The sequence below is a fragment of the Channa argus genome, chromosome 16 (genome assembly GCF_033026475.1).
Source record: "Channa argus isolate prfri chromosome 16, Channa argus male v1.0, whole genome shotgun sequence".
Classification (NCBI taxonomy): Eukaryota; Metazoa; Chordata; class Actinopteri; order Anabantiformes; family Channidae; genus Channa; species Channa argus.
In genome coordinates, this window is record NC_090212.1 from 21,630,815 (window position 1) to 21,646,389 (window position 15,575).

General features: G+C 40.7%; 1 protein-coding gene across 9 annotated transcripts in view; it reads right to left on the reverse strand.

The window, feature by feature from the left end:
* LOC137101230 (neuronal PAS domain-containing protein 3) overlaps nucleotides 1–15,575 on the reverse strand; it is a 267,664-nt gene that overhangs the window by 114,328 nt on the left and 137,761 nt on the right. For all 9 annotated transcript variants that reach the window (XR_010911005.1, XR_010911006.1, XR_010911007.1 and 6 more), the window contains one exon: nucleotides 5,836–5,918. Coding sequence is in view for 5 of the 9 variants with exons in the window: in XM_067479369.1 (XP_067335470.1) it covers nucleotides 5,836–5,918 (83 nt within the window). In the remaining 4 variants the exon portion in view is untranslated. The remainder of the gene's footprint in view (nucleotides 1–5,835; nucleotides 5,919–15,575) is intronic.

Below are 15,575 nucleotides of genomic sequence, written 5' to 3' on the forward strand. Positions count from 1 at the left end.
CCTGTCTCTCCATCTCCTTGCTGCAGATGGACAAGTCATCCTGTGTGTGTGCTTTAACAGGTGTGGCCCTCCCTCCTTTCCTCCCTCATCATGCCAGGTGCTTCACCAGTCTGTCTCAAACACACTTTCCTTCTCTTTGTTTCTTCCCCTTACTGTTCACTCTGACTTTCCTTAGGTACACGCTTACTTTGTCTTCATCAGTCACTCTAATTGTTCATACTTTGTGGACTAACACACCCACACAGAGTTTGCTTTATTCCACCCCCACCCTCCCTCTGTTTAATTAGTGTCCGTCTGTCCACCGCCTCTTCATCTTCAAACACCACATGGTGTCTTTAAAAAGCAGATTGATGCTTTTAAAGTCCACAAACACCGACGCTTTCACTTCATCATCAACAACTAAACTTCCCGACCTGCTCAACTTCTTAGTTTGGAAGCAGAGATTCATTGCATCCATGGAACCAGGCCAATATTGGTGAAGTTTAACAAGTAGCATTAAATGTTATGTTGCAGTGATCTTATTAGGTCTAATTAGATCTGCTGGTGAAAAAATACTGGTCATTACCAGTAAAGCGGCCCTATGGCTGTTTAAAGGTACTATCTTTGCCTGTTGCCTTCAGGTTCATCTTGATCGTCAGGTCCTTCTACCTTAAGGAGGATTGCGGTCACACCTGCTGGAGGTCTATAAAGCTGGTCTGTGTTCAGGATGGCACTGGCTCTCTACCTTGGAAGGCTGCTGCCTTTTTGGGAGCCAGTGTGGTTTTGGAGTTTGTTTTGTTAAAGGACTTTCACAGCATCCATCTGCTTATTTGATACCAGTTTTTTATTTTTTTTTAGGTTTTTGTTAATGCATTATTTGGTTATTCAAATCTCTGACATGCCTTCTACAAGTCAGGCATAACAGACTCATAGCCACAGGTCTGTGTTTGGCTTAGCACAAGGAAAAACAGGAGGAATCTTCCTGGTATTTTGTCTCCCAAGTGTAGGGAAGTTAACAATGATTTTTTTCTGGCTGTTTAGAATCCACCCAGTCTACTACAAATCACTTCCCTATGGTTTGTCACAGCCAGAGCCAGTGGGTTTAGGCAAAAAAAAAAAAAGAAAGTGCTTTTGGTTAAGAAAGCTTTTGTTTAAAAGTGTGAAGCCAGAGCACAATATCTGAAATATTAACCAATTTCTGCAAACCTAAAATCAATCAAAAAAACCCAAAAAACATTAAGTAGCACTGCTGTCCAACGAACTAAATTACATACTTAAGTGAAAAAAACAATGCTTCCTTTAGGAAACTTCCTACTATTACCTTATTTCTGACTTGCCGTTTATGTTAACTGTCATATCTTCATTATTAGCAAATGTTGCACTATTAAACACTGTTTAGGGAACAGGGTTGTTGAAAAAGAATGAAAGTTAGTGCTGTATGGATTTGTTATCAGAACTAATACTTTTATTTTTGTGAAACACACTGAAACTGTCCCATGTTTACATATAAAGCACATTCCATAACCTCCTCAACATAAGCAGGTCATTTATTAGTTATTCAATAGTTAACAACTAATTAATGTTGTGCACACTGTTTAAAAGTCTTGACTAAAACTAGGCTAAATTATAACTTAAAAACAAGACGTAGAAAACATGAAGGTCTAGTCTCTACACGACTTTATGCAAGTCTGTGTCTTTCGCGCCATTTGACTTTGCTGTCACGGTTTAATATGAAAACAGTTACTTTAATTGTTGGCATAGAACGTTATTATAAAAGCTCCAGAAATCCAGATGTACGGTGGCCTAAGAGCTTATAGCACTGCAGTTTGAGAAAACGCGAGCAAATAGAGTAAAAAACAAAACAAAAGACAAAAACTGCGTTTTAACGATACCACAGATGCAGCATTAGGAAATGAGCTGCAATAAGCCACAAAACAACCAAAATCTCTACACGACTCTACACGACTCAAAAACCGAGATTTTTATATGAATTTTTAGTTGCTCCTGGAGACATTTTCATTGTCGTCTGTGGTCCTTGCGGTGCGTTTGTTTGGTTGTGTTGTGGGTTTTTCAGTGTGTTTCTCAACAGTGCACCCGGTTGTCAAATTGCTGATATTGTTGGTGGTAATATAGGTGTAATGAAGCATCACTGCCGACAGTTGATTCACATGATATTCTTGTGCGTCTGGAGGCTAAAATGCTAGCATGCTAAAATGCTACTCTAATGTGACAAGTTAAATAAGAATTTATAACACACACCTAAGAAAGTCAGATAAGGCATTTGAAGGGACACACACTTGATTAGCGGATCAGACAAAATGCTGGATTTGATTAGATCCTGATTAAAGCAGCGACAAATAAAACAAACACCTTCAGAGATGCTGCAGTCGTGCTTCTTCCATCCAGATCTGCATTGATGACTAATAAAGTTCATATAAGCTTCACTCATTTACTCCCACACACCTACTCACAGGAGCCCAGATCTGACAGGAGGGTACACACAGAGCTTTACCTCCTGTTTAATGACTGCTTGCCCCCCCCCCCCCTCCCTCCTCTTCATTAAGCGTTATCAACCTCTCTGGCCTAATCTCTCTGAAATTAGTGTCTGGTCTCTACCACCTAAGTGACTGGCTGGCATTCATTAGCACTGTGTTTTAGCCAAATCAATCATGCTGCGCCTAGTCCGCCACGCTTTCTTAAAATGTCATCGTCAAACTTCTCACAATCAATTAAGTGGGAGATTAATGAGGCCAATTTGCCACCAACACGTCTGCCTTCCTTCTCCACTGAAAAGGACGCAGTCACACAGACGGACACACAAAAACACACACTCACCGTGATGTAGAAACACCCGTGGAATAATATATGTGCATAAAGGAGATGAGCTGACACACACAGAGACATAACAGTTACATGAGAATTTTAATACAGGAGCTGCAACGTTTGAGAGTCAGCCTGTACTAGCAGGGTCCAAAGCCGATCCTAAGGGTCTTTATTAAGGCCGATTCAGGCATGTTTTAACAGATCAGTGTCAGCTACGATCACATACAGATGCATGTTTACTTTACCCCTGCTGTGTTCATGCAGTGCTGCAAAGCTCCTCTGCTTTACAACTACTATCATACACACTACCTGCTTTTTACAGCATCAGAAACAGGCTCCACGGAGCTACTTTCAGGGGGAAACATCCACAGTGCTGCACTATATGTTTGTAGAGATTCTCAGTCATCCAGCTGAGGTCATCTGGAACCTTAGTCAACTCTTGGGTGAGGAGGGCACAGATGCTACAGGCTCTGGGGAACACTAAGTTTTTTTTATTTTAACTGTTGGTCTGAGCAAAGTTTTTCTCATCTAATTCTTAGTTTCTACTCGGTCACCTGCATCTGACTTTTGTTACACTAAGTTGACTGTGCGCTGGCGAGCTGTGTTATTTTGTTAACTTAAACAGATACACAATATGAAAGGCTTTGCTTAGGTTCTGGTGCTTGTGAGTCGTGAAGAACCTTTCCTGCGGATGCTACTTCATATTAAAAGCTGACAAACTAAGGTGACATGCTCTAAACGTATTGGAGAAAATGGAAAGTTAGCATGTTAGCAGAGCTAGTTTACTACCGGTCATGTTTTTAATCGTAATCCTCTGGCTTTTGTGTATTTATTCTCTTCTCTATTCCTCCTGTGCTGTCATTCCTCAGCTCTTGCTTTGTGCTCCTCCTTTTTTCTCTTTGTATCTTCCTGCTCTTTCCATGTTCTGTCTCCTCATCGCTCACCGTCTTCTTTCCATCTGACCTTTTTCCCTTTTCTTAACTCTTCTCCACAATTGCTCTTCCTCGTCAGAGTATTCCTCATGCCCAACTTCCTCATCCATCGCTAACTCATCTTGTCCTCAACACCTTCATCCGCTGTCCTCGTCTCCTCATAATTGACCACCCTCCTCTGTTCATTTCAAAACCTACAAAAATGGCGTATTTTACATAATTCAAACTTATTTCTCTTTTAAATCCCTGTGACTTTGTTATTCCCGATCAGATCTCACTGAGCTCTGAGTCTTTTCTCCCTCACCTCTGTCAGCACCTCCTCCTTCTCCACACTTGCCTTCCCTCTTCCAGGTGAAGCCAGGCCCACATTGTTCGTGTCACTTCCAATCTCACAGCTGCTTCAATCTGCCTCAAGATCTGCTTCATATGGTTGTCATAGCGACTCTCCAGGGATTATAACAAGGTATTATGGGATGTCTAGCACCTCAAGCTCAGAGCCCTGTTAACACTGACACACACACACACTCGACACAGCAGCGGTGCTCATTGCAGCATGAGCGGATGCGTGGTGGCTCGGCTGCTCCTGCTTGTTCCAGCCTCGTGTTAACACTCACGCATGACAACATGATGTGCACAGCGGTGGAAGACGAGAGCACGGCGACATCCCCACTCTGTGCTGCGGGTGTCCGCACGATTAAAGCGGGATGGATGAAGCAGCAATGCAGCAACAAGGCTACATCAGTATGCAGCAAATACAGAGCATCCTTCTCAGATACGCTCTCTCCACAAACTCCATACAGAATGACTAGGTTGTAGGTTCAATACAGGAACAGCGCCCTCTAGCTGTCAGCATCACAATTATAGTGTGTTCGCACTGGCATCATTGCAGATTCAGTTTTAGTTTCTCTCTCTCTTGCTGATTGTCCATTGGTGAATTTCTTCCAGCATGAGCCCCAGTTACAGTTTATTTAGTCAGTGAGGACAAAAAGATTACGATGGTGAAGAAAGAAAACCAAAAACTGGTTTTGCACTTACAAGTGGGACAAATAAAGTTCAAACAGCTACAGCTGATGGTCTGAAGGAAAAGAGATTTTTGTGTTTGTAATTAAACTTTTCATATCTACGAGAGTTTTCTTTATCCCGTCAGGATTCTTGAATATGATAATGATAAAAAAAGTACAAGGAGAATGATCGAGACAATGTCAGAATATAACAAAAATAATCAGGTGCAAGTGAAACACACCCACACACACACACACACACACACACGTTTTCTACTGTAGGACACCAGTACTTTAGGAGGTTTACGGAATCATATCAGAAATGTACACACACTTTAACACACACAAACAGATTACCAGCCTCTATCAGCTGTATCACGACAGCCTGGCTGTGATGTTAAAAGCTCAGCCTTTGGGTTGTATGTTACACAGATAAGGAGTGGAGCATGTTAGGGCTTAAACACACACACACACACAAACCCGAGGGAGCAAACAGCGATAACCCAGTCATTATCATACTCTCATAATCCCATTTAATAATTCAGTTTTGCTACGGCAGCAGCTGGATCTTGAGGAATAATTGAAGTTGGCTGTGGTGAAAAATCTGAGGGCGAATTATGAGGAATCACTACGCTAATAACGTAAAGGCACATTATGAAGAATGATTTAGCCTCATCAAAGCTCGAAGAAATTAAAGGAAAGGATTTCAATAACACAATGGTTTAAATTTCTCATTGTGTGAGGATATATTTGACAGGATTTGGATCTTGGACTACAAAATTCCTGTAATTCAGGAATTAAGAAAAAGAAGAGCCGGAAAACAGAATTAAAAATAATTCATCCAGGCCTCACCAGCGGCATAATGAGGCCGTAAAAGTAGAAAACCTAGAGGTTTCGGAGGATAAATTTGATTTCAGAATGATCATAAACTCCACTTCTCTAGTCAGCTCATTTTCTTCAAAGCGGCTTTGTTTAAGCTCAAAACCGTGTGGAAACACATGACAGTAACAGTCAGGCTGCATCACTGAGCGGATTGGAACATGTTCAGTAACCTGCTCATATGTAGCCTATATGTAGCCGTGCTCATGAACAATTCCTACCTGTAAAATGTGGCTGCCCAGGTGAGGTTCGAAGATCTCTGAGGCGACGGTGCTGGGACTCCTCCTCCGCTGGCTACCGATAGCTAAACACACACACACACACACACACGGGGAGAGAAAAAGCACAGGACAGGACAGAAGAAGACCGGTGAGACTCAGACACATTGATACAAGCAAAGCTACACATACACTCAAACACACACACACACGCACACACACACACATTTATACAGCCTAGCGTGACGAACACACATGGCACAGGACAAGAGGAACCAGTGAGGTCAGCTCTGCAGAACAGTCTGGAACAGTGCCACAGGTTGTTAGCATTGTTAGCTCGTACTACTAAAACCAGTGAGGCCTGGGATCAGTCGCATGCTCTGGGCTAACAATGCTAACACGCTTCATTCAGTGACGATGATGTAAGCACGAAAGGTTCGTCGATCACGGGCCAGTACCCACCTCATTCTTTAACCAGGCTTCAAATTCCAATTCAAATTTTCTAGCACTTTCAAAGTCAATTTTCCAGCTTTCCCAGCACTTTACAGCGGTGGTGAATTAGAAATTTGCATTAATAGACAAATGAAAATGATTAGCACTTTTAAAATCATGGCAAAAACAATGGCAATATGCTGTAAAAAACCAAAAGTAATTTCCTAATAGCAGGAAAAATGAGGATACTCACTTGAAAAAAAATGTAAGAAACTAATGTCTTTGTATTGTGGAAATAAAAGCAAAAACTTGATTTGAAAAACAGAACAGCATTAACACAAACTGGTGCCACGTAAAGCAAAAAGTAGCATCATACACCTATTAGGCACAACACCTGTGCAGCAGCAGCTCTAACAAGAATTCTCCATTTACAATGTTAAAATGTCGGAATATTCAACTAAGCATTTATTATTGAGGTCACAGTTGCTGGTGAAGTCGTACTGGGATACATTAAGAGAAACAATCGCTGAACATGCGAAAACCCTTTTTCACTTAGCCATAAGCAGGCTGGTTATGCAGTGGGATACAGTTACTAACATTACTGTGACATTGGGTAAGTTCACTGTATATGAATGAGCATGTCATAATCGACATGCAGAACGAGCATATCCACACTAACGCACACGCCTCTCGATGATTTAGCCTGCGAATTCACCAGCTAGCAGTTAGTATTAACATCAACTTTTATTCGTATGCTGCTTTGCTATATACACTGCTATTTATTGTGAAAGACATCCAGTTATTACTGATTCAAGAATTTTCAAGCACTTTATCCAAAATTCAAGCACATTTCAGACTTTGAAAGCACGAATAAACCTTGTTTAACACTTGTTAACCGCAGGATTAGTGTGTGTGTGCAGAATCTGCTGCAGGAAGAAAAACAAATGCTACTTCCTGTGTCACCTGCTCATTCACATCAGACCAAAGCAAAAACCTGTTTATAAGGCGCCAAATCTATGACAACACTCAGTTCTTTTCAAATATGTTCTATGATACCGAGCCTCAGTATGAGCTACTGATTTATTCTTATAATTTCTGTATATGTTCCTTTTAAATTTTTATTTAAGAATTTGGGGTCAAGTGTTCTTTTCTCCTTACTGTGCCATTAAACTCCCGGAAAATCTTGGAAACTTCTGGTTAAAAGTAAAGTTGACATTGGCACAACAAGGGTGTGAGGAGATTGTGATTTAGATTTTCAGTTGTCTATAAGCTTTTCAGATTGTCAAAAAACTTCAGAAACTTCCTTCCACCTATCTGTGACATCACCAAGTCTGCGTCCAAACATTTCTGAACACTGAAACTGACAGTCCAGCACTCAGCCGAGGTTGGAACTTTGGGTCATGACGGCCTTTCCCTCAATCTACCAAAGCCGGAGCTCTGAACAAATACAGCATAAACACTTCGACTTCAGTCGTGGCCACACACCATGTTGTATGAGCTGGTTATTTCTAGCATCAGTAAGTCTCTCAGTAATCTTCAAATGAAGCACTTGTCAGATTTTCTAACAGTCTGAATATAAACCACTTCATGCAGTAATGGACAAGCAGTTCAGTAAAAGAAGGGGGAGGTTTGAAGTTCACTTTCTCGAGCAAACTTTGCTCCTAACGCAACTGTTTTTGACCCACTTTTCATGCAAACAGCCAAGCATGGATGCCACGGTTATGGGATGCAGGAGCAGGCTACTGAACAGCTACTACATTCTAAACCAGCTGAAAAGCAGCAGCAGCTCTGTTGAGATGCCCTGTGTAAGACCAAACCTAGAGCTAAGGCGAAACTGATGTTAACGCTAAGAGAAAAATTATGGGTGAGTCTGAAGGGACGGAAACTGGTGGAGGCAAGAATAGTTTAAAACTAGCTGTCCTCACTTCCATTATGTAAGTACTGTTGTTATCAACAATATGCGCTTCTTAATAGTTTGGATCAAGTTGGAGCTAAATGCAGGGCAAACAAGCCGATTTACTGATTTTGAGTGAAGCTAACTTAAATCCATCAAGAACAATGGCAACAAATGAGGCAAATGAGGGGGGGGGGGGGCTGACATTACTATGGCTATACAAGTAAATAATACAAAAAATAATGGTTTTAACAAGTAAGCCAGGTTACAGTTCAAGTATCCACAAGTTAGACATTTAAAAAGCTGCAGGAAATGTCACATTATTATATTGAAATAATATTGAATATTGAAATTTGTTGTTTGAAATAGTATGGAGTGGTGAGTATTACTGAGTTACAAGTACATCTTAGATTAAATGTCAACTTCTCTGGTCACTGTTATCTTGTTATATAAACTGTACAGTAAGTGTTAGTACAATTCCAGTTTACATGTTTTTTTTAAGCTTTTTTTAAGTAACAACTACAGTAATTAGAGCTGCTTAGGTTTTCAGCAGGGTTAAAGTTAAACATGAGAAACAAGTCCATCTCTTGGTTTGGTTGTTGTGTATGTAGTTGTTGTGTGTAAACTGACTGAACTTGTACTTTGTTAATCCAGATCAGAACCTGTCTCTAAGCGTAACCAACCAGCCAAAAACTGTCGGGTTGTTGTTCCACATGATCAGATGTTTTGGAACAGAAAAATGTGTTTGCATCTAATGCCAACACGTCCTCATTAGGTCAACAGAAGTTGGTCGCTGGTTGGCTTCACAACAAAGCACTGTCTGCAGTTTAGAGTCGGGAAACATAAGACTGTTTGAGACAGTGGTCTCCAGTTGCACACAGACAGCTTCTGGGTGTGAGACAGGCAGACAGAGGAGCATTCGAGCTCAGCGAGAGGAAGGTTTTTCTGCCCTGAGGTCATTTTCTCCTCTTAACAGCCTCTGTCCTCGTTTCCCTGCAGACCTCATTACATCGAATTCAAACACACACTCACAGAACCCCTTGTCATTTTTTGAAGGGGGGGGGGGATTATGTAGCTGAATTAGCTTAATTAATGATGTTATGAAACTGCCTTGTGAAGAAGAGACTTTAAAGAATGAGAGAAAAAGGCAAGAAGGAGGAGGTGCAGACAGAGGTGAGGAGGAGAAACTGGGGAGCTCAGTCAGATTCTACAGGGGAAAACCAAATTATGATTTAACCAAGTTTGCTTTTGTTTTGTTTTCTGTTTTTAGAAATGTTGTCATAGGTATTAAATTAAAAAATATAAATAGTTTGAGTCAGGAAAAATATAGACACCATTTTTGTAGTTTTACAAAATGAGAATTTGTGCAAGTTTACAATAAAACTATTGCAAAGGAGGCTAGTGAAAAAGAGGAGGGTGGTCCATTATCAAGAGGAGAGGAGGAGGAAAAGAGGAGGAGAAATCCAGGCATGAAGATTACTCTGCTGAGGAGAAGGGTTACGGAAAAGAGGAAAAGGAGGGTCAGATAAAAAGAAGGTGGTGAGAGACGAGGACGCAGAACATGGGAAGATGCAAAGAGAAAGAGTTGGAGAAACTTGAAAAGGAAAGAGAGGAGGAGGACGACGAGCAAGAGATGAGGAATGGCAGTACAGGAGGAGGAAAGTGAAGAAGAGTGAGAAGTTTAAAAAATGAAACAAGTAAAGTTTGGACAAAAGATCAAAAATTAAGGAAGAGAGTAAGATCTGATCTGATTTGGAAAAGCTGATGACAGAAGAGTAGCTCACACAGGGTAAAATGCAGGACACATTTCCTGTTTGATTAAACCAAGTACAGATTCATTGTAAAAAATAAAGTGAAGAGAGATGGAAAAGGTGTTAGAGCGAAGGAGAATGGACTGATGGAGGAGAAGAGAAGCATGGAGAGGGAATATGTAGAGAGAGAGAGAGAACGAGAATGTCAGAGCTAATTTATCAAGACTCAAAGGTCTTCAGGGACGGAGGGAGAGAAGGAAAAGGGGCGAGTGAAAAGAAAGAAGATTGAAGTGAGCGAATCCTGAGGCAAAGAAACATTGATTGGTCAACAGAAAGAAGAACAGAAAGATGGATGGAAAGAGGGAAGACGCTGCAGAGGTACCACTGGAACTTCCTTCCAGGTGGTGTTCTGTTCTTAAAGGTACTTTTCTCTCCAGAGAAATGGGCCACTGTTCTGAACCTGCATGAGGATGCACATGCACAACGCTGTGTGGGGACATCACACAACACTAAAGCAATGCAACAGCAAGAGGCAGGGAAGAGGAAGCCGAATTGAATTGAATTGAATATTGTGCGATCAAACCAACACATACTTGAGAGCAAAACTTTGCTGAAAGATTACAATATTTTACTTGTAAGTTCAAAAGTTTTGCGAGTTGACTTCCGCTGTAATGGTGCATCCCTATTGGCTACTCGGCTGCCGGCGTCTGACTTCAGAGCCCAATTCATTCATGTTCCAGGTGCCAGACCACACCGACCCGACGTCTACTGCAAACGAAGAGAACCACAGCGGGATTTAAATATTTACAGGGGAGTTCACACAGAGCATGTCGGTGTTGAGAGAAAAAAACACTCTGTGTGTGAAGCAGCTGTTCTTTTAAGGACTCGTCGTGTTAACTACTATGCTAGCGGTTAGCAGCTAGCGGTTAGCAGCTGGACCTCATTGGACAGAATAGTTAAGAGTATCAGCAACATCTGACAGTGACCTGAAACCTAGTGGTATTACTAAGTATTGATGTTTGATAAGGTCTGTGGCAGAAAGTCCTTAAAAGAACAGCTGACACAACTGATACTGATTTCTTCTCTCAACACTGACATGCTCTGTGTGAATCCTGCTCTGGTTCTGTTGGTTTGCAGTAGACTTCGGGTCGGTCTGGTACGAGTGAATGAATGAATTGGGCATTGAAGCCAGACGCCGGCACCAGAGTAACCAATGGGGATGCACCATTACACCACCTGTCACAAGATTTTAATCTGCAGAAGTTTTTGACTTGCAAAAAATGTCTCAAAACTGTTTTTTTGGTTGAAAATATTAGTTTTTATTGCATAATATTGAATAAGAATTATCCTCATAGTGACGCATAACCACGATGTGTCAGCAGATAAAGCTGCTTTTTATGTGAAGCTCATCTGTTCGTTTCGATACAGAGTGTGAACTCCAGGGAAATTAGCAGGAGACTACAGACACAGGACAGGATGAAGAAAGAGCAGGAGATGCAGCAGGAGGAGAAAGAAAAGGGGATTTTTTTTTTTTTAACAATCAATGTCTGAATGTTGCACTGTTGATCAGACACTCAGTCTCCCTGAGCAGATTAAAATGTCATCAACAGGAGAGACATTTGTTTTCATTTGTATCTTTGTTGACAACATTCAACCTCTGACATTTCATGAGCAGCTGTACTCATAATCCATGTTCTCACAATCTCATTTTTCCATCAAATTTTAAGCATGTGACTCTGTAACAAGCTGTGCAGACACAATGTTGACCCTTGTACAAATCAGCAAGGAAAAAAAGTAGTCATCAGTGTCATATTCAGCATTTAAAGTCAGAGTTTGGCTCTACAATGGCTCCTGATCACAAATGGCAGCTTGCAAAACAAAGAAAACTAAACTAAAATTAAAAAAATTTAATTATGTTGAAATAAAATGTTCGTTAGCAAACAAGGAAGTGGCAGTGGATTCCGTGATGACTGACTAACATCCATCCATTTATTCTATAGCACAAACCAGGGGCAAAGTCAGAGGGAACTATAGAACTGCTGCAATAATGAACAAATCTTAATCTGAAATAAATCACTATTAATGGACACAACTTTATTAGTGTGTACATTTCAGGTGGTTTCGTATATTTTGTCAGAATTCTTTTTGTAGTTGCAACCATGCAGATTATCAAGATGGATTTGGACCTCTCCACCTCTGTATTATTATTGGCTTCTGACTATTAGGAATAAAAGAAAGGGTAGAAAAGTTATGCATGTGACACTTCTGACACTGAACAACCCCTTTATAAACACACCATCAGCCTGTTAATATAAAGATTTAAGTTTAAAAACTTTAGTCATTTTCCAAATGATACACAAAACCATCAATTTATCGCTCGTTTTACTTTATGTTATTTCTTGTGCATTCCAAATACTTCTGTAAAATACAGAGCAGTGCGTGTACCTTTATTACTTTCATTCAGCTATGTTGAACTTTATGAAATCCAAATACATATTTGGTTTATTATGCAGAAACACATGGTTAGGGTTATGTCTAATTTTGTTCAAGTTCTGTTCTTTTTATTAATATAATTTGGTCACCATGTGTCCATCTGGACACACAAAATGTCCTTTTTGGACAATTCTACGAGAGAAGTGTCGTAGAATTGTCATTTTTTTGATATGTAATCAAATTTGAACCAGATCTTCATGGGCATTTTGTGTCCAGTGACAATCAAATATTTAGGCGGCTATTTAGAGTTTTAGGCTGAGTTGACTCAAATACCTGCTGCTGTGTTTCTGTACCAGTGAGAGTGAGACTCTTTAGAAGGAAACTTTAGATGAATTCTTTCTGGCCGACCTCATGTATTCGTATATTAATTGCCTTTTGGTAGCTCCATCTGTCTGAATTTGGGGTTCTGCTTTAAAATGGCAGAGTGGGAGCAAATCGAAATGTAAAGACAGAAATAAATATTCCTTCATCCTCTGCTCTGTTGTTGAATCAATGATTGATTCCACATTAAAACAGACTGATGTACAGTTACACATTTTACCCTTTAATAATAACTCTAGGCTTGTCTAAGTGCATCATCACTCTGCACATACAGCAATAAAGCTCCGATATGAAATGGCAGAGAGCAGCTCTCTCCGTTACACTCAAAAGTTTACAGCTCGGCACAGAAATGAGAGCCAGTCAGCCTGAAGCTTCCTGTCTGAAATGAGATGTCTGGGCTGATTAACTCTGGCAGAGTCGCACCACTAAACCTGTATCATTTCCCTGTTTGAACTCCTTCACTGATAGTTTTACTGCTGAGCACTGGGATGTTTTACAGTGGAACCACCTGCAGCCAGAGAAAGAGGGTGGGTCTTTTAAATATGCACTGTGGTGCACACTGGTCTTCTATTTCACCTATCGCTGGTTTTGTTGTTACTATGTGGCTTGTTTCATCCCCTCAGAGGTGGAGCATAGCTGAATATATTTGCTCAAGTACTGTAATTAAGTCAAATTCTGAAGTACTTGTACTAAAGTAGTTTGGTACAAGTCAAAGACATGTTTGAAATATTTAGAACTTAGTACACAAGATTACAGTTGATTGAAACTGAAGATGTATTACCTGCAAATTATTGGTTAAGTAATTTTTAACTTCTTAAAACTGTAGATTTTGTTCAACTGAAGTTAAAATAAACCAAACTTTGAGGCTGAAAACAGTTATCAGCACACCATCGAAAGTCCAGTCGCCACAACGCTGCTTTGTCCTGGCATGAGACGGGTACAGAAATAAGGTGGAGTTTGTTATGATACATAAGCAGTAACAACAGTGACTGACAACACACGGGCAGCCGTTTCTCATTCACGAGGCTTCAAAAAGAGTCCACTCCCTTCTGCCTTCTGACACTTAGGGCACCCATTCGCATAGAATAGAAAATAAAACGAGCTGGTGGATGCTACAACAAGACACAGTGCTTCTCTACAGGAGACTGGGGCTGGACTTTAGTGAGAGATGTCTGCCTATTTATGATCGTAATAACTCGATGCACGTGGTCACTATAGTGAGGAAGTTCTTAGCGTTTTGTTACTGTGTAAATGTTCTTCTAACATAACACTAACCCATGATGTCTCCTAAAGTAACCTTACCCTGAAGTGCTCGTCCTTAACCCCAACGCAATTTATGTTTGTGTATAAATTTGTCCCTGTGGCATCAAAAGGTGAAGCTCCCGTAGCGTCAAATGCTGACGCTAAAGTGCACCAGCAGCGTTAATGCCGGACACCATTGTTACCAGGATGCAGAGTAGAGGAGCCAAAGCAGCACAATTTGATAATGAGCTCATTGACAGCAGTGGGAGGTGCTTTTATCATTTTAAAATGCTGTGAACACGGGCCAGCGCCAGAAACCCGTCTCTGGTTTTCTGGTAGAGAGAGCCATGTGAAAAATGTAACACATCGTCAGTGCTGGGATGGAAATGAAAAGCCTCTTTGAGCCTGAAAGACCCAGAACCATACCGGGTCTTGCACTTTAGCGGGGCAGAAGACTGAGATCAGCGCAGTCTGAAAACGTCAGGTCAAATTTACAGAGTGAGTTTGGATAAACTGATATATTTAAAACTTGTGCATGTTCAGACCTGCAGTTTTAGAGGTCGACATGTGAAAGGTGATCACTTCAGGAGACAAGACAGATGCTTTTAAGTGAATTCTAATATTACACTAGGAGGAAAATAACTGCATAAATATTATTTTATAAATCATTTGTCATTCCATGGAAAAGTCACTACAGTGCATGCTGAGATGAGAAAGGAGGAGCTGCTACAGCTGATCTGACACCAAAACTACGCACAGTAAAACTCAAGTATTTCACGTAGCACTTTATATTTACACAATCTGTTACAGTAGTAACAGTAACTGCAGTTTCTCCACCACTGGTGATCTGGAGACCTGAGCCTACAGCTAGAGGAGGAGAAGACAACTTATTTTAATAATAATGAAAAGACTTTAAAGCAGATCCATCGCTCGAATCAAACTCACAAATCTGGCATTAAACACTGCACTTTAGCAGCTTGCCGCCCCTGTAGAGTGACTGACAGGTGTTCACATGTCTGTACGTACATGTATCCATTCATTCATTCAAGACATGTTGGAGTGGACGTGTCCAAATATCAAATGTTCTCTTCAAAATGATTTTGCACTTTTGTTGCTTAGGAACCTTTTAGGAGACAGGCTGATGTAATCTCATTACGACCCACGTTAAAGAGACAGAGACAATCTATAGGACATCTCATGTCCATCAGCATAAACACAGGGTTATGGCAGCAGCTGTGTGACAGACAGCAGGATTCAGTACTGTGGACTGGGGACACTGAAAAGATGAAATGCAGGATTTAATCAGCCTTTTTCTGAACTAAACACTGGGTTCCTGATGGAACGTCACCAGTACGATTCCGCGGACGTACTGCACACAAAAACCATGACACTTTAAAAAGTCCCATGTCAAAAAAAAAGTGCCGTATCCACATAATAAATCAGATGCATCAGATGTCAGTAGGTAGTAGGCTGCCAAACCATAACCATGTACAGATAATAACTAATAACTTCATGAAGTGGCTGGGGAATTTTTTTTTAAATGTGTTGCATTAGTGAAATCACAATAACTAAGAAGCTGTCAAACTTCATACTCCGATTGTTCAGAAGGG